Source organism: Mobula hypostoma, chromosome 16 (genome assembly GCF_963921235.1).
Source record: "Mobula hypostoma chromosome 16, sMobHyp1.1, whole genome shotgun sequence".
In the NCBI taxonomy this organism is placed as follows: Eukaryota; Metazoa; Chordata; class Chondrichthyes; order Myliobatiformes; family Myliobatidae; genus Mobula; species Mobula hypostoma.
Window position 1 is genome coordinate 37,587,725 of NC_086112.1, and position 24,011 is coordinate 37,611,735.

Here is a 24,011-nt window from a genome sequence, read left to right on the forward strand (position 1 = left end):
TAGTTGACAGATATCTTGCAGAACTGGCACTTGTCCAGGGAAAGTTTTAACCCTTTCAGATTTCAGGCAGCCTAGCACCTTCAGTAACCTCGCTTCATGTACCTCCAAGGTAGATCCAAACACTATGAGATCATCCAGGCACACCAACACCTCAAGCAAGTTCATATCCCGTACTGTTTTCTCCATGACACACTGGAAAGTCACAGGAGTTCCCGATATGCCCTGGGGCATTCTTTCGATCTGGAAGAATCCCAGTGACCATATGAATGCCATCTTCTCTTTGTTAGCCTCACTCATGGGGAGCTGATAATACCAACTCCTCAAGTCCAGCACACTGAACCACTTCGCACCACTCAGGTAGGACAGCACGTCCTCGATTCTCAGGACTGTATACTGGTCAGGGACTGTACGCCTGTTAGAGTCCAATAGTCTACACACATCCGTACCTTCCCATTCTTTTTCTTGACCACTACAATTGGAAATGAATAAGGGCTTCTGGACTCAGTGATGATCCCAGCTTCCATCAATTTCCACAGATGCTGCCGAACATCCTGCACCTCTGCAGGCAACAGTTGCCACAACCTTTCTCTGAACGGGGTGTCCTCAGTCACCCGGATGGTGTGGCGAGTGCTCTTGGAACAACCCACATAAAACTCATCAGTAGAAAAGACATCTTCCAGTTTCAATATCTTCTCTATCAACCTCTTCTTCCAACCTCCAGGTAGCAGGGAGTCTCCAAGGTTGAATAACTGGGCAGTCATTTTCCCTTTTTCGGAGAGAGTCTCTGCCCGGCTTGTCTCACAGGGACACTAGAGATTACCATCACTGAAGAAAGGTGCACCATTGACATCACCCGTCTGAGGGGAACCTTCTGCTCTGAAGTGCTCCTGACACTCACTGTCGTCCTGTTCAGTTACACAACTGAGAGCTTCTACAGTTCAGGCCTCACCAGTACCCCAGCAGGTAAGCATCACTTCTCTTCGTGGTCTTCCAGAGCATCCACCAAGGGGGTCTCGGCATTAGGCATTCTGGGAAATTTGGGGTTTCCTGTCACTCTAGCTACTTCCCCAGGCTGTAACACGATGGGTTTGGACTGAGTGGACTACACAGTCCCTCATTTATGCTATCATTCAGTCCAGTGCGGCCATGCACATCCTCAAAAGCAGCTTGGAACACAGGGTGAATAGACAATGTTTTCAGGAAGCTCTCTCCAAAGGGGCAGAGGTGTACAAGACATGGGCAGAGCAAATCTGTCAGTTGTTAGATCAGTGGCAGTGCTCGTTTGAGGGAGAGTGACAGGGATTGGTTGAAACTCTCTCCTTGCAGACACCCACTAGCTTCCTCACAATAGAAGTATTTGTCCCCACAAGAATTTAAGCATCGTCCTTCTCGACTGGGTCCTGACAAACCAACACTAATGTATCAAGGACCTCAGTTACTCCCACATCGGCCTCCAAAAACTCCAGCTTCAATGACAAGTAACCATCATTCATATATCCATCCGTACTAAGACCCCAGATCACTGAATAGTGTCAATGGTAGATGTGTCAAATATTGGTTGTAAAATGAACTGTGCAGCAGAGTAACCTGAGAGCCAGTGTCAAGTATGGCTCTATCACAAATACTCTCAATTCATAGTGATACACTGGAGCTTGTCCCACTAAGCTTTCAGGGATAGGTGTGTAAGGGTTTTCTTCTTTTATGTTACTGCAAAGGCTAACAAAATGGCTTCTTTGTTATGTTTTAATTAAAATGGCTTTTCTGTAATAATAACAACTGAGAAAGTTCTCTCTCTAGCAGCTTGTTTGGGTTATAAGGAGAATTGTATTCATTTGCTAACCAATTGGGATAAATGATATTCTTCCTTGTGTGCCTGTAAGCTATTGTTCGTGGGCTTTGAGGCAGAAGGCACGATGGGGACAGAGTGAGGTGAGGTGATGCTGTGACCCTGGGCGGCAGGACCGACCCTGAGCTGGAGTCCGAGGCCCAGGATCTTCGGCGAGGAGAGGAGATGAAGGCAGACTCGTGAGGAGCGTCTAGTCGACCACCGTGGTTGGTCCCAGGCGGTGGGTCAAGGGGGTTGGAGGGGATCGAATGGTGGAAAGTAGACTCCGTTACTTAAGTTCCAACTGTTGTGCACGAAGTGGTTGAACTTTGATAAGTTTGGTGCCATTTATTTTCCTTTTATATTTTATCTCTATTAATTACATAGTTCCAGTAAGAGCTATAAAGTGTAATCATCTAATCACATATGGTGTATTGTTTGTTATTTGGCGGGGTGTGGTACATCACACAGCATCCACCCAAACTTGATTACCCAGTTTGGCGTGCTGAAGGCTACTCCTCCTAGACAAAAGCGAGCTGAGCAAGCCTGAGGCTTACTGGCGGGCTACATTTGGGGGCTCATCCGGGATTTGTTCAGTGGCGTGCTGTGTGATTGCCCTGTTTAAATCAGTGCTGCTGTGTCTCTGTGGGATTGCAGTTAGTAATGTGTGTCTCTGTGTCAGTGACTATCCAGAAGACGATTATTGGTCAGTGAAACTGGAGTTCATGGGGGCATTGTCTGTGCACCCAGTGTTTCGAGCTGCTTGTGAGGACGTGTGTAGCGGCCTTGGGCCGGTATCGAATTTAAACGAGAGCCGATTGTGGTACGGCCTGGGGGAAGTATTTGAGAGTGAGACCCTCTTAGTAGATGCTCCGAAATACCACGAGGGGGTGAGTTGACCGCTGAAGACACCTCAGTGAGAGAGCGGGCACGGCAACTGGACCCTGTAGCCGTGGAGGACGTAGGCAGTGTGTGTGTGGATTATAGGATTCTGAACAGGAACACTGTCGTTGACCAGAATACGGCCCTGAGGGCCGAAGATGCGATGGTCTGTTTGTATGGTGCGACGTGGTTTAATGTGCTGGATCTGAAGAGTGGATGTTGCCAGATCCCAATGAGTGAGGCCGACAAGGAGAAGATGGCCGTTATAGGTCCCCTAGGATTCTTCCGATCCGAAAAGATGCCCCAGAGCATATCCGGAGCCCCTGCAACCTTCCCGCGAAGCATAGGGAAGACCATGGGGGATGTGGAGGTGTTTGGAGTTTTGGCGTATGTGGATGATCACCTAGAGTTTGGATTCGCCTTGGGGGACTATGATGTGAGATGAGTGCCAAAGCCCCGAACAACCATTGAAGAACTGGAGTTCACGCTCGTCAAAGTGGAGACAGGGAAACGTAATTCTCATCTGAAACTGCGGTCATTTACTGATGAATTAATCCAGAGAGACAAAACAATGACCAACCTTCGAAAGGATTCCGAGAAACTCAAGAAATCGATCCAGAACAGATTGGAAGAAGCTGGTTGGGTAATTGGGTCCCCGATGGAGATGGACATGAAGCATGAGTCAGAACTGCTGAGACTGGGGCAAGAGTTGGAGGAGTCAGATAAGAAGCTGATGTCTCGATTGCTGGAGGCTGAAGAGGCTGCGGAGGCAGCCCAGGCTAGGTGCTTCAGTTTGGAGAAAATCAATCAGCAGCTACCGATCGAGGGAATGGGGAAGAATACGGATTCAAAGGATGATGTGCTGGATGTGTGGTACATGCTGCCTTTCGCTAACTTCCCCTTGATTGAGAAAGAGACTTTTGGCCCTTCTCCCACTGAGTCAGGTGTGGTGGGCAGGGCTAGCACTGGGCAGCCTGGGTTACTGCAGGACCCGGAAGGAAAAGAAGCAGGGCCCTGGACATGGGACAGGGGGCAGACCTGAGGTATCCCCAGTAGTGTCCAAGCCTTAAGGGTTTAGGTGAGGGGGTACAGAGGTCTCAGAGGATTAGGAAACTCCCAGATAGGTTGGCCTATGCAGCGCCTGTGGAACAGAGCGTAAGGTCTACTGTTTGGGGAGCCATGTGACTGTTTGTACCTGGATTGGGTTTTTGTGTCTGCAGGAATGGTTGACGAGTTATTTAGAAGTCATGAGGACATGACTTTATTTAGTGGGGGAAGAGTGTAAGGGGTTTCTTCTTTTATGTTACTGCGAAGGCTAACAAAATGGCTTCTTTCTTATGTTATAATTAAAATGGCTTTTCTGTAATAATAACTGCTGAGAAAGTTCTCTCTCTAGCAGCTTGTCTGGGTTATAAGGAGAATTGTATTCATTTGCTAACCAATTGGGATAAATGTTATTCTTTCTTGTGTGTCTGTTCACGGGCTTTGAGGCAGAAGGCGCGATGGGGACAGAGAGAGGAGACATGATGCTGTGACCCTGGGCAGCAGGACCGACCCTGTGTGGGATTCCGAGGCCCAGGGTCTTTAGCGAGGAGAGGAGACGAAGACAGACTCATGTGGAGCGTCTGGTCGACCACCGTGGTTGGTTCCAGGCGACTAAATAATATTTTTTTAAATCTGGTAATTTTAACCCTCCCAGTTTATAATCCCAGGTCAATTTTTCCATGGAGATTCTAGATATTTTACCCAACCATAAAAATAGATGAATATGTCCATTGAGAATCTTTAAAAAATTATTGGATAATGGGACAGGTAAAGACTGAAAAAATACTGAAGTCTTGGCATTATCTTCAGTTTTATACAGTTTACCCTGCCCATCAGTGTGATGGGAAGGTTTATTCACCTACGTAGGTCCTCCTCGACATTCTGCAGCAAGGGGAGATAATTAAGTTTATAAAAGTCATCCAAATTACGATTAAACTTAATCCCCAGATATTTCATGTTGAATTTAACCCATCTAAACTGAGTGACATATTGATATTGGGCATAGTCCTCTCTATCTAAAGGTAAAATTTCACTTTTATTCCAATTTATTTTATATCCCGAGACTATACCATAATTGTCCAGCAATGCCCTAAGTCTTACGAAAGAGCCGGACGGGTCAGCCAAATATACTAAAATGTCATCAGTAAATAAATTAATTTTATATTCTTTCTGGGCCACTTTAAACCCCTTTATGTCTGGATCCCGCCTAACAGCCTCAGCCAATGGCTCTATTGCCAGAACAAATAGAGCTGGAGATAATGGGCAACCTTGTCTACTAGATCTATGTAGAGAGAAAACTGGTGAAATCTGCCTGTTCGTAATTATTTTGGCCTTAGACTGATGGTAAAGTGCTCTTATCCAATTTATGAATATTTGGCCTAGACCAAATTTTTCCATTGTTTTAAGTAAAAAAGTCCCATTCAAGTCTATCAAAGGCCTTTTCAGCATCTAAAGCCACTGCTACAGTCAGGTCCACCTTCATCCTAGCTAAATGTAATATAGTCGATAGTCTGCCAATATTATCAGATAATTGTCCATTTTTAATAAATCCTGTTTGATCGGATTTAATCAATTTTGGCAGATATCGAGCTAATCTATTAGCCAATGCCTTTGCTATAATTTTATAGTCCGCATTTAAAAGTGAGATAGGCCTACAAGATGCTGGTTTTAGCGGACCCTTATCCTTCTTAAGAATTAGCGTAATAGTTGCTGTTGAAAAGGATTCCAGTTAGAGTATGGGTCTCCTCAGCCTGAGTCACAACCCTCATAAAAAGGGGCATTAATTGATCCTTAAATTCCCTATAAAATTCAGAGGGAAAACCATCATCTCCCGGGATTTATTAGCCTGTAATAAGCCTAGGGCTCTTTCAATTTCATCCCTAGAAAAAGGGGCATTGAATTCTTCCTGATCTTACTGACTCAATTTGGGAAGTTATAAATTAGACAAGAAATTATGAATTTTCAGTGAGTCACCCACTGATTCTGATTTATATAGTTCCAAATAGAACTGCTTAAAAATACCATTTATTTCTTTTGGCTTATATGAAATCTTACCTTCCCCTGTTTGAATCGCATTCATTGTTCTGGAGGTTTCTTCCACCCTCAATTGCCAAGATAGTACTTTATGGGTTCTCTCTCCTAATTCATAATATTGTTGTTTTGATTTTAGAAAGTTCTCTAGCAGCTTATTTACATTATAAAGAGAATTGTATTCATTTGCTAACCAATTGGGATAAATGTTATTCTTTCTAGTGTGTCTATAAGCTATTGCTCATGGGCTTTGAGGCAGAAGGCACGATGGGGACAGAGAGAGGAGATGCGACGCTGCGACCCTGGGCGGCGGGACCAACCCTGAGCGGGAGTCCGAGGCCCGGGGTCTTCGGCGAGGAGAGGAGATGAAGACAGGCTCATGTGGAGCGTCTAGTTGACCACCGTGGTTAGTCCCAGGCGGTGGGTCAAGGGGGTCGGAGGGTATAGAATGGTGGAAAGAAGACTCCGTTACTCGAGCTCCAACTGTTGTGCACGAAGTGGTTGAACTTCGATAAGTTTGGTGCCTTTTATTTTCCTTTTATATTTTATTTCTATTAATTACATAGTTCCAGTAAGATCTATAAGGTGTAATCATTTAATCGCATATGGTTTAGAAACATAGAAACATAGAAAATAGGTGCAGGAGTAGGCCATTCGGCCCTTTGAGCCTGCACCGCCATTTATTATGATCATGGCTGATCATCCAACTCAGAACCCCACCCCAGCCTTCTCTCCATACCCCCTGACCCCTGTAGCCACAAGGGCCATATCTAACTCCCTCTTAAACATAGCCAATGAACTGGCCTCAACAGTTTGCTGTGGCAGAGAATTCCACAGATTCACCACTCTCTGTGTGAAGAAGTTTTTCCTAATCTCGGTCCTAAAAGGCTTCCCCTCTATCCTCAAACTGTGACCCCTCGTTCTGGACTTCCCCAACATCGGGAACAATCTTCCTGCATCTAGCCTGTCCAATCCCTTTAGGATCTTATACGTTTCAATCAGATCCCCCCTCAATCTTCTAAATTCCAACGAGTACAAGCCCAGTTCATCCAGTCTTTCTTCATATGAAAGTCCTGCCATCCCAGGAATCAATCTGGTGAACCTTCTTTGTACTCCCTCTATGGCAAAGATGTCTTTCCTCAGATTAGGGGACCAAAACTGCACACAATACTCCAGGTGTGGTCTCACCAAGGCCTTGTACAACTGCAGTAGTACCTCCCTGCTCCTGTACTCGAATCCTCTCGCTATAAATGCCAGCATACCATTTGCCTTTTTCACCGCCTGCTGTACCTGCATGCCCACTTTCAATGACTGGTGTATAATGACACCCAGGTCTCGTTGCACCTCCCCTTTTCCTAATCGGCCACCATTCAGATAATAATCTGTTTTCCTATTTTTGCCACCAAAGTGGATAACTTCACATTTATTGCGTGTTATTTGGCAGGGTGTGGTACATCACACAGCATCTACCCAAACTTGATTACCCAGTTTGGCAGGGCTGAAGGCTGCTCTCCCTAGACAAAAGTGAGCTGTGCGAGCCTGAGGCTTGCCAGTGGGCTACAGGTCTTTTTGTTCTCAGGTGTTCCTTGATATATTGCTGGAAACGTGTTCCCCCCCAAGACGCCAGGCCGTTCCCTCAATGGATCCCTTCTAAGTTTCCCGACGTCTCTGTCTGCTTAGGTACCCGGGGGGTTCACTCTCCAAAGGGTTTCCCATCGTTCACACTCCCAGCTGAAGTGTCCCTCTTCATCACAGTTACAACAGACAATACCAGCCGCTCCCCTTCTCGCGTGACACCATTCACTTGCAGCCCTCTGCTTAGTCAGTTCCCTCAGGGGGTTCAACTCCCTGTCAGCTTTATTGCACCGGGTAGCCACACTCGTTGATACAAACCGGGAAATCTCAGTCCTAAACTCTGCCACGAGCTCCCGAGGTGGGTTATCAGTGGTTACTTCAGCCAAGGATTGAACCCTGCTGATGGAGGCCTCCCGTACCTCCATTGCATTCTCCTCCTCTCTTACTTCTCTGATCAGCTCCATAAATGAGGGAGGGGGGGCACGTCTTAAGAGACGTTCAGAGACCCCCGAGCGACCAGTTCTGGTGCTCGGGTGCCTTTTGCCACTTGGTCCATTCTTAACTCATTCACCTTAGCCATTTGAATGGTCCCCCCCTCCCCACCCCAAACACCACAAGCAACTCAGCTGCCTCTCTAGCCGGAAAATTTCTCCCCCTTCTCCTGAAACATGTTCTGAAACCCCGTCATAAGCTCCATTGGGCTTCCCGTTGCGCCAAATGTGCTTTCTAGTGCTTGCATGTAGTCTGCAAAGGTAACAAAGGGGCTTTGTGTCTTTTCAGATCTCATTACATCAGCAGCCGTCCCCTTCAAACTTTCAACCAATTGCTGTCCTTTTATGTCATCAGAGCACTGCCACTCAGCCAGCACCTTAGAGGTCTGCTCCATCCAAGTCTCATACGCCTCCTCCTTGTTAGGGGTGGGCTTCATTCCTGAGAACATTCTCAGCTTTCAATAACTAAGGCCCTCCGCCTGTGCACTGGGCCATTTATTCGCCAGAGAAGTACGGGCCAATACCAACGCAGAATGCTTACCCCTCGCTGGAGCACTCATTAGTACCAAATTAGACCACTCCTTCTCCTTGCCCCGCAGAAGCGAGAGTAACCAGTCTTTGAAGTCTCCGCCACCAGCTACGCGAGACTCAACTTGCAATTTGGCCCACTCCCCTACACTCCCCTTCTCCTGGAACTATGGACAGCCCATGACCCCCCCCCCCACCCTGCTTCTGGGGCCCTAGTAGTATCATGTAGTTCCTCTGCTGTTACGTCATCGCTTGTCTGAACGAAAACAAAGTCTTTGCCCGCCATTTTATCAAACATGCACTCTATAATCATAACTGCTCCTACTGCTTTAATGGTACTTAAAGTTTGAATTAACAATTTGTTAGCGGTACAAATGTCTACCCCACTCAATACCCACGCATTCGCTAATGGTAACCCCGTGGATTTGCGCCACCGCTCAAACCCTCCATCATCTGTCTGTCTGTACCCTTGTTTTACGGCGGTTGGCATCCAGCTTAATGGTGCATTACCACCATATCCTCCATCATCCATAACCACGTATTGCATTCACTTTACTGGGCAGTAGTTCAACACAGGCTTAAACACACAACCCACTGGATGAATGCTGAGGGCAATCACACAGCATTCCATGAAATTGATCCCCGACGATAACCCCACAATGAAACCCCCAGGGTTCCTTGGCTGCGTAAGTCTAGGGAAGACACTCTCCGGTTCCGCCTTACTCTTGAGATTGAGACAGCTCTCCCACCCCAAACTCTGGTTTGTGTAGATGCTGTGTAATTTGCTACTGTACGATATAGCCTACTGTATAATATAGGACTGCTTTATGTTGTAGTAATACATCATATTGAGCATGCGCTATTAGGCGCATATTAATCTGTACGTGTGTGTGTTCAGTTCGGTTTACCTCAGTAAAAAACCCTGTTTACTTAGCTCCCGTTTCCAGCATTTTTATTTATAGCTTGTTGTGTAACACAGCCACATACACAACAAATTGGCGACAAGGTTAATGAACCTACATCGTATAGGAACGCCGCATTATAATTGATAACGGCATGCGGAAGAAGAGCGCGAGGCCATGAGTCTGAAAGGAAGCGGGAGACACAGTCAGAGCCACAACACGTTCAGCCGAGACCACAGCCGGCGCTGACCTCAGGGGCTGAGGGTCTGCCTGCCCCAGAAGGGAGATATAAAAAGGAGCAACACACGCATCTGGACAGAGTGCGCCTGCGCTAGCAAAATAAGGTCACGTGAGTCAAAAAGAAAACAAGGGACCCTGGCTAAAGTAACATAACAAGGATAAATTAACATAACAAAGATGGTGTTATTTGGAACCATTACAGCCTTTGATAGTGGCCTTGAAAACTGGGCAATGCTTATTGAAAGAATGGAGTTATATTGTGATGCTTATGGTGTGAATGATGAAAAGAAAGCCAGCGTCTTACTTAGTGTAATGGGCGCAAAAATATATGGCCTGCTATGGAGCTTGTTAACCCCTGAAAAGCCAGCTGACAAAACGTTCAAGCAAATAGTAGACACTCTCCAACAGCATTTAAACCCCAAACTGCTGGTCATTGCTGAAAGTTTTAAATTCCATAAATGGATTCAGAGCAAAAATAAAAGTATTTCTGAATACAGGTGTCCCCCGCTTTTCGAACGTTCGCTTTACGAAACACTGTTACGAAAGACCTACATTAGTACCCTGTTTTTGCTTTCAGAAGGTGTTTTCACTGTTACGAAGAAAGGCAGCGCGCAATAAAAAATCAGCGCGTGATAAAAGGCAGCGCACGCCCCAAGCAGCCACTCTGCCCCGGATTCAGAATGGCATTGCTTTAACACGTTGCATTGAGCAGCCATTAGTAAGATGAGTTCTAAGGTGTTGGAAAAGCCTGAAAGAGTAAGGGTGTTACACTTAGCGTAAAACTAGACATAATTAAGCGTTTCGATCATGGTGAACGAAGCAAGGACAAAGTGAGTTTGGCTTGTGGAAGCTAACGAAGATGATGTTGAAGAGGTTTTGGCATCCCATGACCAGGAACTGATAGATGAAGAGCTGATGCAATTGGAAGGGGAAAGGATAACAATCGAAACCGAATGCAGTAGCGAAATGAACGTGAAGCCACTGCATGAGATTTTCGTTGTAATGATAAAGTACGACTTTAATTTTGAAAGGGTACGTAGGTTTAGGGGATATTTGCAGGATGGTTTGAGTCCTTACAAACAACTGCATGATAGAAAAATGCGCGAGGCTCAGCAGTCAAGCAAGCCTTCCACATCAGCCACAGCAGACGACGAACCTCGACCTTCGACATCGAGGCGGGCAGTCATAGGAGAAGATGAGCTGCCTGCCCTGATCGACGATGAGATGACACCCCCGTGTCCCACCACCCCAACCCCCGGGCCCCAGACAGATACTGTACCGATTCGTGGAGAATGCAACAGTAGCCGGGAGGCACACAGCACATCTTTAAGAAGAAAGCCAAAATAAACATGCCAATTAATTAGGTGCCGCCGACACATAATTGTTGGCTCAGATCAGTGCTGATTTCCGATTGCATCGCCTCTGATCTGGGCCGACAATTATGTGTCGGCGGCACCTAAGTAGTTAGCTTGTTTATTTCGGCTTTTTTCTTAAAGATGTGCTGTGTACCTCCCAGCTACTGCTGCGTTTTTCGCGGCAATGTATCGGGTCAGCGGCCCGGAGGGTGGGGGCCACTGCACCACCCAGCCTGCGACGACTCAGTCTAACACACCATCATCAGTGTGCTCTGCAAGCTGTCTTTCTGATTCCGGTAAGTGATACTACACTGTACATACATTATTTGTACTTTATATAGGTTGTGTATTTTTACATGTTATTTGGTAGATTTGGCAGCCTCATAGCTTAAAGGTTACTGGAGAGCGCTTGCACCATCTTTCTGCCGAGAGCACTTGTGTGAGATTTTCTGCCGAGAGCGCTTGCGTGAGATTTTCGCTACGGAGATCTGTGCAGGCAATCGTTGTAGAGAAGTATTTCTACTTTATATAGGCTGTGTATTTATCATATCATTCCTGCTTTTACTATATGTTACTGTTATTTTAGGTTTTATGTGTTATTTGTCATGATTTGGTAGGTTATTTTTGGGTCTGCGAACACTCACAAAATTTTCCCATATAAATAAATGGTAATTGCTTCTTCACTTTATGAAATTTCGGCTTACGAACTGTTTCATAGGAACGCTTTACCTTCGGATGGCGGGGGAAACCTGTATTGTGCTGAATTGCACAAATTATCAGAACATTGTCAATTTGGCGCTGGTCTATCAGACACATTGAGGAACAGGTTAGTGTGTGGCATGCACTGTGAAACCACACAGAAGAAGCTCCTGTATGAAAAAGACCTTGTATTCGAGAAAGTGATAAACATTTCAATATCAACGGAAACAGCTGCACGAGGTGCTTCCAAGATACAACAAAAATCTCTAGAATATGCCACAAATAAAATATCACTGAACACGGTAGGTTTATTCAGAAAGTTAGAAGGCATGGGATCCAGGGAAGTTTGGCCAGGTGGATTCAGAATTGGCTAGCCTGCAGAAGGCAGAGGGTGGTGGTGGAGGGAGTGCATTCAGATTGGAGGATTGTGACTAGTGGTGTCCCACAAGGATCTGTTCTGGGACCTCTACTTTTCGTGATTTTTATTAACGACATGGATGTGGGGGTAGAAGGGTGGGTTGGCAAGTTTGCAGACGACACAAAGGTTGGTGGTGTTGTAGATAGTGTAGAGGATTGTCAAAGATTGCAGAGAGACATTGATAGGATGCAGAAGTGGGCTGAGAAGTGGCAGATGGAGTTCAACCCGGAGAAGTGTGAGGTGGTACACTTTGGAAGGACAAACTCCAAGGCAGAGTACAAAGTAAATGGCAGGATACTTGGTAGTGTGGAGGAGCAGAGGGATCTCGGGGTACATGTCCACAGATCCCTGAAAGTTGCCTCACAGGTGGATAGGGTAGTTAAGAAAGCTTATGGGGTGTTAGCTTTCATAAGTCGAGGGATAGAGTTTAAGAGTCACGATGTAATGATGCAGCTCTATAAAATTCTGGTTAGGCCACACTTGGAGTACTGTGTCCAGTTCTGGTCACCTCACTATAGGAAGGATGTGGAAGCATTGGAAAGGGTACAGAGGAGATTTACCAGGATGCTGCCTGGTTTAGAAAGTATGCATTATGATCAGAGATTAAGGGAGCTAGGGCTTTACTCTTTGGAGAGAAGGAGGATGAGAGGAGACATGATAGAGGTGTGCAAGATAATAAGAGGAATAGATAAAGTGGATAGCCAGCGCCTCTTCCCCAGGGCACCACTGCTCAATACAAGAGGACATGGCTTTAAGGTAAGGGGTGGGAAGTTCAAGGGGGATATTAGAGGAAGGTTTTTTACTCAGAGAGTGGTTGGTGCGTGGAATGCACTGCCTGAGTCAGTGGTGGAGGCAGATACACTAGTGAAATTTAAGAGACTACTAGACAGGTATATGGAGGAATCTAAGGTGGGGGCTTATATGGGAGGCAGGGTTTGAGGGTCAGCACAACATTGTGGGCCGAAGGGCCTGTACTGTGCTGTACAGTTCTAAGTTCTATGTTCTATGTTCTATGTTAAATGAAGGAAAGAAATGTTACCGTTGTGGGAACAGGTCACATGACCCTGATGACTGTTGGTTTAAAGACAAAGAATGCAGAAACTGTGGCAAACAGGGCCACACTGGCAGAGTATGCAAAGCTAGTAAACAGCAGAAAAAGGACAAAATGCAGAGAAACAAGAAACCCCAGAAAGGAAATCACAACAATGTGCACAAAATTAAAAAAAAATGCTGATAAAAACGACTCAGACAAAAGTGAATTTTGTCTTGTCTGCAATCTCACAGCGTGAAAGAGACAGATGATCGAAGAGTAATATGGATCACTCCACAAGTGGCAGGTGTGAGACTGCAAATGGAGTTGGCCACAGGCTCAGCTTTAACAGTGATCTCTGTACACGACTACAAATGACTGTTTTCTCACATACCTCTGAAACGAACTAAGCTACTGCTAAAGACTTACACAGGACAGAAAGTGCATCCCCAAGGTAAAGTTAAAGTGACAGTGATCTATGGAGTTAAAGCTCAGCAGCTGAGCCTCAATGTACTGAGAAACGGAGGACCACTGTTGCTGGGACGTGAATGGCTCAGGAAAATCCAGTTGGATTGGCACACCATCAAGGCACTAGATGTGTCAGCAATGGAGGGCAGCAAGGCTACATCTGAGAGACTGTCACAACTACTTGCTGACTCTGAGTAAGTGTTCATGAAAGGAATAGGAATGCTTCACAGCATGAAGGCAAAGACTGAGATTGAGGAAAATGCATGTCCAAAATTTCACAAAGCCAGATCAGTGCCATATGCAGTCTGTCCTCCTGTAGAGACAGAGCTGAAAAATCTGGAACAGACTGGGGTCCTGTCAAAAGTGGATTGGAGTGAATGGCCACGCCTATTGTGCCAGTGATGAAGAAAACCTCCAGCACAGAACCAGGAAAACCAAGCAAGGTGTGCATATGTGGTGACTTTAAAGTGACTGTCAACTCAGTTCTCCGCACAGTACAGTATTCCCTAACCCGTATTGAGGACATTTTTGCTTCCCTGTCAGGAGGGGAACATTTCACAAAAATAGATTTGACCCAGGCTTACCTCCAAATGGAAATCGATGAAGCATCCAAGAAATTTCTAACAATAAATACACACAAAGGACTTTACCAGTACAACAGGTTGGTGTTTGGAATAGCATCAGCGCCTGCAATCTGGCAAAGGGCAATGGACCAGGTCCTGCAGGGGATTCCGGGGACTCAGTGTTACCTGGATGACATCATTGTTACCGGCAAAGATGATGACGAACATCTTTCTAACCTAAAACAAGTGCTCACCAGGTTACGAGAATATGGACTCGGAGCTAATCGACAGAAATGTGAGTTTTTCAGAAAGGAAATATCATACTGTGGGCATGTGATCAACAAGGATGGTTTACACATGTCTCAAGACAAGATGGAAGTGGTGCTTAAGGCACCACCACCTGAAAATTTGTCTCAGCTGAGAGCATATCTTGGTCTAGTGAACTACTATCATAAGTTCTTGCCTAACCTATCCGCTGTCCTACACCCACTAAATGCACCATTACAGACAGGGACACAATGGAAGTGGACTGAGAGCTGTGAGAAAGTGTTTCAAGAAACTAAAAGACTCATAACTTTCGAAATGGTGCTCGCGCACTTTGACCCCTCCTTACCTATCCGACTAGCTTGTGATGCCTCGTCCCATGGGATAGGAGCGGTGTTATCACACAATAGCCTTCGCCTCAAGAATGCTTACTTCAGTTAAACGCTACAATGCACAGATTGACAGAGAGGCCCTAAGCCTCGTATGGGGAGTCAAGAAATTCAGCCACTAACTGTATGGTCAAAGGTTTACCCTGTTGACTGAACATCAGCCTCTCATGTCAATCTTCAACCCAAGAAAAAGCATTCCAGTGATGTCAGCATAAAGGTTGCAGCGATGGTCCCAATACCGACCCCTGAGGAACACCACTAGTCAACCAGAAAAGGCCCCTTTTATTCCCACCCGCTGCCTCCTGCCTGTGTGCTATTCCTCTATCAATGCCAGTATCTTTCCTGTAACACCATAGGATTTTATCTTGTTAAGTAGCTTCATGTGAGGCACCTTATCAAAAACCTTCTGAAAATCTAAATCTCCTTTGTCCATCCTGCTTGCTATTTCCTCAAAGAATTCTAACAGATTTGACAGGCAAGATTTCCCTTTTGCTTTACAGAAACCATGCTGACTTTGACTTATCATGCATACAGTAAACTCCAGATCTATATGACAAGTTCCCACATGATAACCATCTTCTACATGATGACAACCGCAAGTTCCTGGTTGTCAGCGTTCTGCTCTTACTGAACATGTCATGACAAGAGAAAATTGCACCTGGCCCTGGCCTGCAGCCATAAATCCAAATATCTCATCAAATATACTGTATAAGAGCAAAAGAGAGGCATATAATATCACAAAAAAATCAGTTGGAAGTTAGAGGATTGGGAAGATTTTAAAAGCCAACAGAAGGCAACTAAAGAGCCATAAGGAGATAAATGATAAAACATGAAGGTAAGCTAGCCAGTAATACTATTGTGCATAGCAAAAGATTTTTCAGATATATAAAAGAGAGTCAAGAATTGGTATCAGACCACTGGAAAATGATGCTGCGGAAGTAGTAATGGGAGTCAAGAAAATTGCAGATGAGCTTAATAAATTGTTGATATCAGTCTTCTTTGTGGAATTCACCAGCTCAATGCCAGAAATTCAAGAGTGAAAAAGGGGCCAAAGTGAGTGCATTTGCTATAACGAAGGAGAAGGTGCTTAGGAAGCTGTAAGGACTGAAGGTAGATAAGTCACCAGGACCAGATGGACTGCATCTCAGGGTACTGAATAAGGTTACTGAAGAGATTGTGGAAGCATCTTTCAAGAATCCTGAGATTCTGGAATGGTTTTAGAGGACTGGAAAGTTGCAAGTGTCGCTCTACTCTTTAAGGGAAGGAGGCAGAAGGAAGGAAATTATAGGCCAGTTAGCCCGACTTCAGTGGTTGGGAAGATGCTGAGGCCATTATTAAGATAAGCTTTTGGGGTGAGCACATGATAAAATAGACCAAAGTCAGCATTTGTCTTGCCTGACAAATCTGTTGGAATTCAGAGAAATAACAGGCAGGGTAGACAAAAGAGAGTTAGTGGATGTTGTGAACTTGGATTTTCAGAAAGCCTTTGACATCGTGCAGTGCATGAGGCTGCTTAGCAAGATAAGAATCCTTGGAATTGCACATCAGATGGTAGCATGGATTGAAGATTGGCAGAATGGCTAGAGGGAAAGAATGGGAACAAAAGGGGCCTTTACTGGTTGGCTGCCAGTGACTAGTTGTGCTCAGCTGGGGTGGGTGTTGGGACTGCTTCTTTTCATGTTATAAATGTCAGTGATTTGGATGATTTATTTGATGGCTTTGTATCCGAGTTTGCAGTTAGGTAAAGGAGCAGGTAGTGTCGAGGAAGCAGGGAGTCTGCAGCGGGACTTAGACAGATTAGAAAAATGGGCAATGAAGTGGTATATGGAATATAGTGTAGTGAAATGTATGGTCATGCACTTTGGTAGAGGGATTAAAGGTATAAACTATTTTTTAGCGGGGAGAAAATTCAAAAATCAGTGATACAAAGGGACTTGGGAATCTTGTGCAGGATTCCCTAAATATTAACTTGCAGGATAAGCCAGTGGTGAGGAAGGTAAATGCAGTGTTAATATTCATTTCAAGAGGACAAGAACACAAAAGCAAGGATGTAATGCTGAGGCTTTATAAGACATTGGTCAGACTGCACTTGGAGTATTATGAGCAGATTTGTCCTCCTAATCTAAGAAAAAATATGCTGACATTGGATAGGGTCCAGAGGAGATTCAAAAGAATGATTCCAGGAATTAAAGGGTTAACATATGAGGAACGCTTTATCACTCTGGGCCTGTACTCAGTGAGTTTCGAAGAATGAGGAGGGATATCATTGAATCCTTCTGAAATGGTCTATGATTGCTAGAGTTGTTGGCAGGGGAATGGAAACCAATGTCATAGGACAGAGCATAGAGCAGTTGGTGTAAAAGTAGATGCAAAGTGTAGAGAGATTGTGAGGAAGAATAGGCAGTTTGATCGTTGGGATCCTGGAGAGAGGAGACTGCCTTTTGATTGCTGATGGGATCGCTTGCTGCTGTAGAAGGAATGGCCTGCCACTGTGCCTGGAGAATGTTACCCAGTTTTTCTGCATTTTGGATATGGACTTGGACTATAGACTTCATTTTCAGTCTTATAGTTTTCTACATTCTGTGTTTTTCGCCTGATCTTTCTCATGTTTTTTGTTGTGTTCAGGTGAGGGGGATTTGAGGTTCAATGTGCTGGTTCCATTTTTGTTTGTATTCTTGTGCGGTGAGGAGGGATTTGACTGGTTGTTTATTGTGCTACCATTCTTTTCTTTCTCGGTTTCACAGCCATCTGGAGAAGAAGAATTTCAGAGTTGTATACTTTGATAATAAATGAACCTTTGATATGGATAGTTTTCAGTACATTTAACATAAATGAAAACTACTGAACCAGTAATAATTTTAAATTAGTTTCAACACCGATCCGGCGGGATGCTACAACCTTAGTTGATACTGATACCATGAACTGAATCTCAATTATGCTGCCTTCAAACACATACTGCTGCAATACTCACACTTCTCATGCTTCAGCTCATGTTGAACACAGCCAACTCTGCAGATGACTTCCTACATACACTACTTCTCAAATTTATCCCCTTCTCCACAACTTGCACATCACAAAAATACAGATAAAAATACAAATACAGTAAATGGACCACTATGGCAGCCATTTCCTCCATCTTGCACTCCTCCCCCAGCAACTCACGCAGGACTTATCCCACACTGCGCAGTAATTTGATATGGAATGCACAAGAGATTGTAGGTGCTTGAATCTGGAGCAATAAGCAATCTGCAGCAAGAGCTCAGTGGCTCATGTAGCATCAGTGAGAGGAAAGAGATTGCCTCAGAACCAGAATCAGGAAGAGGTTCATTATCACTGCCGTATTTTGTGAAATTTGTTATTTTAAGGCAGCAGTACTGAGCGAGCCATAAGTATTACTATAAGTCACAAAATAACAAATAATTAAATAATGCAAATGAGGAAGAGTGATGGCCAGTTTATGTGTTCAAAGGATGTAATGGATGCCCCTCTCTCCTGAAGCTGTGCCCTCTTTTCCTAGATTCACCCAACATGGGAAACGTCCTTTGCACGTCTACCCTGTCTAGGCCTTACAACATTCAAAAGGTTTCAATGAGATCCCCCTCATCTTTCTAAGTTCCAACGAGTACAGACCAAGAGCTATCAAACGTTTTTCATATGATAACCCTTTCATTCCTGGAATCATCCTTGTGAACTTTCTCTGAACCCTCTCCAATGAGAGCACATCTTCTCTTAGATGGGGAGCCCAAAACTGTACACAGTACTCAAGGTGAGGTCTCACCAGTGTCTTATAAAGCTTCTGCATCACATCCCTGCTCTTACATTCTGGACCTCTTGAAATGAATGCTAACATTGCATTTGTCTTCTTCACCACTGACTCTACCTGCAAGTTAACCTCTAGGGTGCTCTGCAAAAGGACTCCCAAGTCCCTTTGTATCTCAGATTTTTGGATTTTCTCTCCATTCTGAAAATAGTGCGCACATTTATTTGTACTACCAAAGTGCATGGCCATGCATTGGCCAACATTGTATTTCATCTGCCACTCTTTTGCCTATTCTCCTAATCTGACAAGTCCTTCTGCAGTCTACCCGTTTCCTCTATACTATCTGCCCCTCCACCAATCTTTGTATCAACTGCAAATGTGGCAACAAGGCCATCTATTCCATCACCTACAGTTGAAGTCAGAAGTTTACATACACTTTAGAAAATTTGTGGGCAGAACTGAAAAAGCGTGTGCGAGCAAGGAGGCCTACAAACCTGACTCAGTTACATCAGTTCTATCTGGAGGAATGGAACAAAATTCTAGCAACTTACTGTGAGAAGCTTGTGGAAGGCTACCCAAAATGTTTGACCCAAGTTAATCAATTTAAAGGCAATGCTACCAAATACTAACAAAGTGTATGTAAACTTCTGACCCACTGGGAAAGTGATGAAAGAAATAAAAGCTTAAATAAATCATTCTCTCTACTATTATTCTGACATTTCACATTCTTAAAATAAAGTAATGATCCTAACTGACCTAAGACAGGGAATATTTTCTAGGATTAAATGTCAGGAATTGTGAAAAACTGAGTTTAAATGTATTTGGCTAAGGTGTATGTAAACTTCTGACTTCAACTGTAAATCATTGACATACAGCATAAAAAGAAGCAGCCCCAACACTGACCCTTGCAGAACATCACCAGTCACTGGCAGCCAACCAGAAAAAGATCCTTTTATTCTGATTTGCTGCCTCCTACTAATCAGCCAATGCTCTAACCATGCCAGTAATTTTCCTGCATTACTATGGGCTCTTAACTTGGTAAGTAGCCTCATGTGTGGCACTTTGTCAAAGGCCTTCTGAAAGTCTAAATGCACGACATCCACTGAATCTTCTTTATTTATCCTATATATAGTCTCCTCAAAGAATTCCAACAGGTTCATTGGGCAAGATGGTTTCCCTTAAGGAAACCATCCTGACTTTGTCCAATCTTGCCCTGCGTCACCATCCTTAACAGTTAACTCCAACATCTTCTCAACCACTGAGGACATCCTAGCCTTCCTCCTTTCTTAAAGAGATGCAGAGAAAATCCTCGTGAAATCTTCCTCTGCAGAATCTGAGCAAATTATTTAATGGGTATGTATTTAGGAAACAGGTTATGAATGGAAGATTCAGACTACCACAGAAGACTTCGGAGAGAGTGTTCAGAGACACAAATCCCACTACCTTGACATTAGGAAAGAACAATATTTGCATAGAGTAAGGATTTCAAAGGCTCCATTCCTGAAGAATGTAATTAACCCTGTGATTATTTTCAGCCATGCTCTCAGGCTGGACCTGCTCTGATTGTGGAAGTCAGGCTCATGGTAACTTCCATCTTCCCAGTCTTGAGATGGCTGTCTCTACCATACATCACAGTTTGCTTTGCACCACACAATTACATTCATCACTCTTCTACCCAAAGAAGATACTTTGTATCTTTTGACGGAAGTGAGTTTCTTTTAACCTAATGGTAGCATGTAAAAAGGAGGCAAGCTCTAGCCAGAGCAGCCTTCAAGGACCTGCCATTTTGTGTTGACATCAAAATGGTTGAGGTCAAAGCACCTCTATTGTCTAGGATAACCACACACCACACCTGGAGAAGTACAGTACGTCCAGCTGCAGCTCCTGGCAGACCATTTAGAGCCGATGGACTTGTGGATCGACTCACTATGGAGCACTTGGAATGTGAAGAATTTAGTAAGCACAGAGAAGTGTAGTAGGCAGTGAATTTAGTGAACTGGTACAAAACAAGAGAAGATGTATCATTTCTTAATGTATGATTACTAAATTACAATAAAAGAGGACTATGTGTCTTCATAATTATATATCATAAGATGGATGACACAAGGAAGATGAAGTATGTAGTGCAGGTGTTCCCTCGGCCCAATTCATCCATGCAATCCAGTTAGGCACTCTTCCATATTAATCCCATCTCCCAGCACTTGGTCAACAGTCCTCTTATGCTAATACTCATCTAAATCCTTTTCTGACACTGTTAGTGACCCAGATTCAACATTCCCTCTTGGAGTGGCGTTCAGGTACTTACCATTTTCTCAGTGAAGAAGATCCCCTTTATATCCCCTCTAAATATCTAACTCATTACCCTAAATCTATATCCTCTAGTTTTAATCTTCCTCTGATAGGGAAATGTTTCCAGGCATAACAAGATTAAATTTTACTCGTTTATTGAAAATTATTTATAACAAAGTGAAATACTGGAGGAGTGAGTGAGAGAAATATAGTAGTTATAATTACAAGGAACAACTAACAGCAAAAAATACACTATTTTCATTATAACATATTCTAATATTGCAGGGTGAAGGGTCCATTCTAATCCCATTGTAAAGATACGTTGACCACTGGCACAGACAATAAACACATCATGCATATTGCTGTTCCCGAAGAGATGCAAGTTGCTTCCAGGCGGAGACTTAGTCTTTGCCACCTTCTGGAGGTACAACCACTTGTTGGTGGAGACCTGTGATGGAACTGACTGAGTCTATAACCCCTGCAACCTCTTCCAAGCCTGTTATTTCAAGGCTCTACAGCAAACTTTCAGTCAGAATGCTATCCATCATAAAAATATGCAAGAGTCTTTAGTGACGAACCAACTATCCTTAAACTCTTAAGAAAGTAAAACCACTGGATTGCCTTCTTTATGTTTGCATCAATGTGTTGGGCCCAGGATAGGTCATCTAAAATGTCAACACAAAGGAACGTAAAGCTACTCACCCTTTCTATCACAGACTCCTCAGTGAGGTGTGATACATGTTCTCCCGACTTCACCTTCCTGAAACTCACAATCAATTCCTTGGTTTGACTGACGCTGAATGTGAGGTTATTGTTGCGATATCACTCATCTAGATGACCTATTTCACTCCTGTATGCCTCCTTGTCGCCATCTGTAACTTGAAGAGGCTCGTTCAAAACTGAGAATAATATATTTTTTGCATATTAGAGAAATCAAGTGATATGGAGAGAGGACAGATAAACAATGTGAAAATGGAAATAGTCTATGAATGGCTGAGCAGCCTTGAGGAGTTAATACTCTATTTCTGATCTTATTTGTTCTTAAGTTTGCTAACACTGAACAATGCTATTTTGACCATATCTATTATGATACTTACTTCATGACAGTGAAGGATATCTAACTGAAATGTTTACAGGATAAAATGCCATTTGCTTTAAATAAGACAAATAAGGCTTTAAATCAAATTTGGGGTTATTTATACTGTGGAACTGGAGGATAATCTGGTTGGTTTTACAGTACTTATAAGTAAAAGATGACTAATTTGGACATTTAAAGGATATACTAATGTTTGTAAATGCTTGCCTTACATTACTCCTAGGACTCTGGAGTATTCTCTGGAGCCTTAATGGTGATTCATTGAATGTTGATTTTCGGTATTTGGCTTTGTCTATCAGCTATGTTTGATAAGTACCCAACTGTGCTCTTCACCAATGCCCTAATTTTGAGAGTGTAAGGGAAAATAGTTAGGGCTTAACCATATAACCATATAACAATTACAGCACGGAAACGAGCCGTCTCGGCCCTTCTAGTCCGTGCCAAACCCTTACTCTCACCTAGTCCCACCGACCTACACTCAGCCCATAACCCTCCATTCCTTTCCTGTCTGTATAGCTATCCAATTTAACTTTAAATGACAACATTGAACCTGCCTCAACCACTTCTGCTGGAAACTCGTTCCACACAGCTACCACTCTCTGAGTAAAGAAGTTCCCCCTCATGTTGCCCCTAAACTTTTGCCCTTTAACTCTCAACTCATGTCCTCTTGTTTGAATCTCCCCCACTCTCAATGGAAAAAGCCTATCCACGTCAACTCTATCTATCCCCCTCATAATTTTAAATAACTCTATCAAGTCCCCCCTCAATCTTCTACACTCCAAAGAATAAAGACCCAACTCGTTGAGCCTTTCTCTGTAACTTAGGAGATGAAACCCAGGTAACATTCTAGTAAATCTTCTCTGTACTCTCTCTATTTTGTTGACATCTTTCCTATAATGTGGTGACCAGAACTGTACACAATACTCTAAATTTGGCCTTACCAAAGCCTTGTACAATTTCAACATTACATCCCAACTCCTATACTCAATGCTCTGATTTATGAAGGCCAGCATACCAAAAGCTTTCTTCACCACCCTATCCACATGAGATTCCACCTTCCGGGAACTATGCACCATTATTCCTAGATCCCTCTGTTCTACTGCATTCTTCAATGCCCTACCATTTACCATGTATGTCCTATCTTGATTAGTCCTACCAAAACGTAGCACCTCACATTTATCGGCATTAAACTCCATCTGCCATCTTTCAGCCCACTCTTCTAACTGGCCTAAATCTCTCTGCAAGCTTTGAGAACCTACTTCATTATCCACAACTCTACCTATCTTAGTATCATCTGCGTACTTACTAATCCAATTTACCACCCCATCATCCAGATCATTAATATATATGACAAACAACACCATCCCCTTCTTGCCCTGTCTCTTGCAAAAATACCATCCCCTTCTCGCAATTCTTCCATCTCCGCCGCATCTGCTCTCAGGATGAGGCTTTTCATTCAAGGACGAGGGAGGTGTCCTCCTTTTTTAAAGAAAGGGGCTTCCCTTCCTCCACCATAAACTCTGTTCTCAAAGGCATCTCCCCCATTTCACACACATCTGCTCTCACCCCATCCTCTCGCCACCCCACTAGGAATAGGGTTCCCCTTGTCCTCACCTACCACCCCAACAGCCTCCGGATCCAACATATTATTCTCCGTAACTTCCGCCACCTCCAACGGGATCCCACCACTAAGCACATCTTTCCCTCCCTACCTCTCTCTGCTTTCCGCAGGGATCGCTCCCTATGCGACTCCCTTGTCCATTCGTCCCCCCCATCCCTCCCCACTGATCTCCCTGCTGGCACTTATCATTGTAAGCAGAACAAGTGTTACACATGCCCTAAGACTTCCTCCCTCGCCACCATTCAGGGCCCCAGACAGTCCTTCCAGGTGAGGCGACACTTCACCTGTGAGGCGGCTGGGGTGATATACTGCGTCCGGTGCTCCCGATGTGGCCTTCTATATATTGGCGAGACCGGACGCAGACTGGGAGACCGCTTTGCTGAACACCTACGCTCTGTCCGCCAGAGAAAGCAGGATCTCCCAGTGGCCACACATTTTAATTCCACATCCCATTCCCATTCTGACATGTCTATCCACAGCCTCCTGTACTGTAAAGATGAAGCTACACTCAGGTTGGAGGAACAACACCTTATATTCCGTC

The 24,011-nt window shown here is 44.2% G+C and overlaps 1 protein-coding gene across 5 annotated transcripts in view; it reads left to right on the forward strand.

Moving 5' to 3' along the window:
* The window catches only part of gcnt3 (glucosaminyl (N-acetyl) transferase 3, mucin type), a 147,015-nt gene extending 140,372 nt beyond the window's left edge, over positions 1–6,643 (forward strand). For 3 of the 5 annotated variants that reach the window (XR_010020597.1, XR_010020598.1, XR_010020600.1), the window contains 2 exons: positions 722–963; positions 6,005–6,643. Coding sequence is in view for 1 of the 5 variants with exons in the window: in XM_063068770.1 (XP_062924840.1) it covers positions 6,005–6,107 (103 nt within the window). In the remaining 4 variants the exon portion in view is untranslated. Of the gene's footprint in view, positions 1–721; positions 964–1,880; positions 2,004–6,004 lie in introns of those variants that run through there. The other 2 variants (XR_010020599.1, XM_063068770.1) reach the window with 2 other exon arrangements.
* The last annotated feature ends 17,368 nt before the right edge of the window (positions 6,644–24,011 follow it).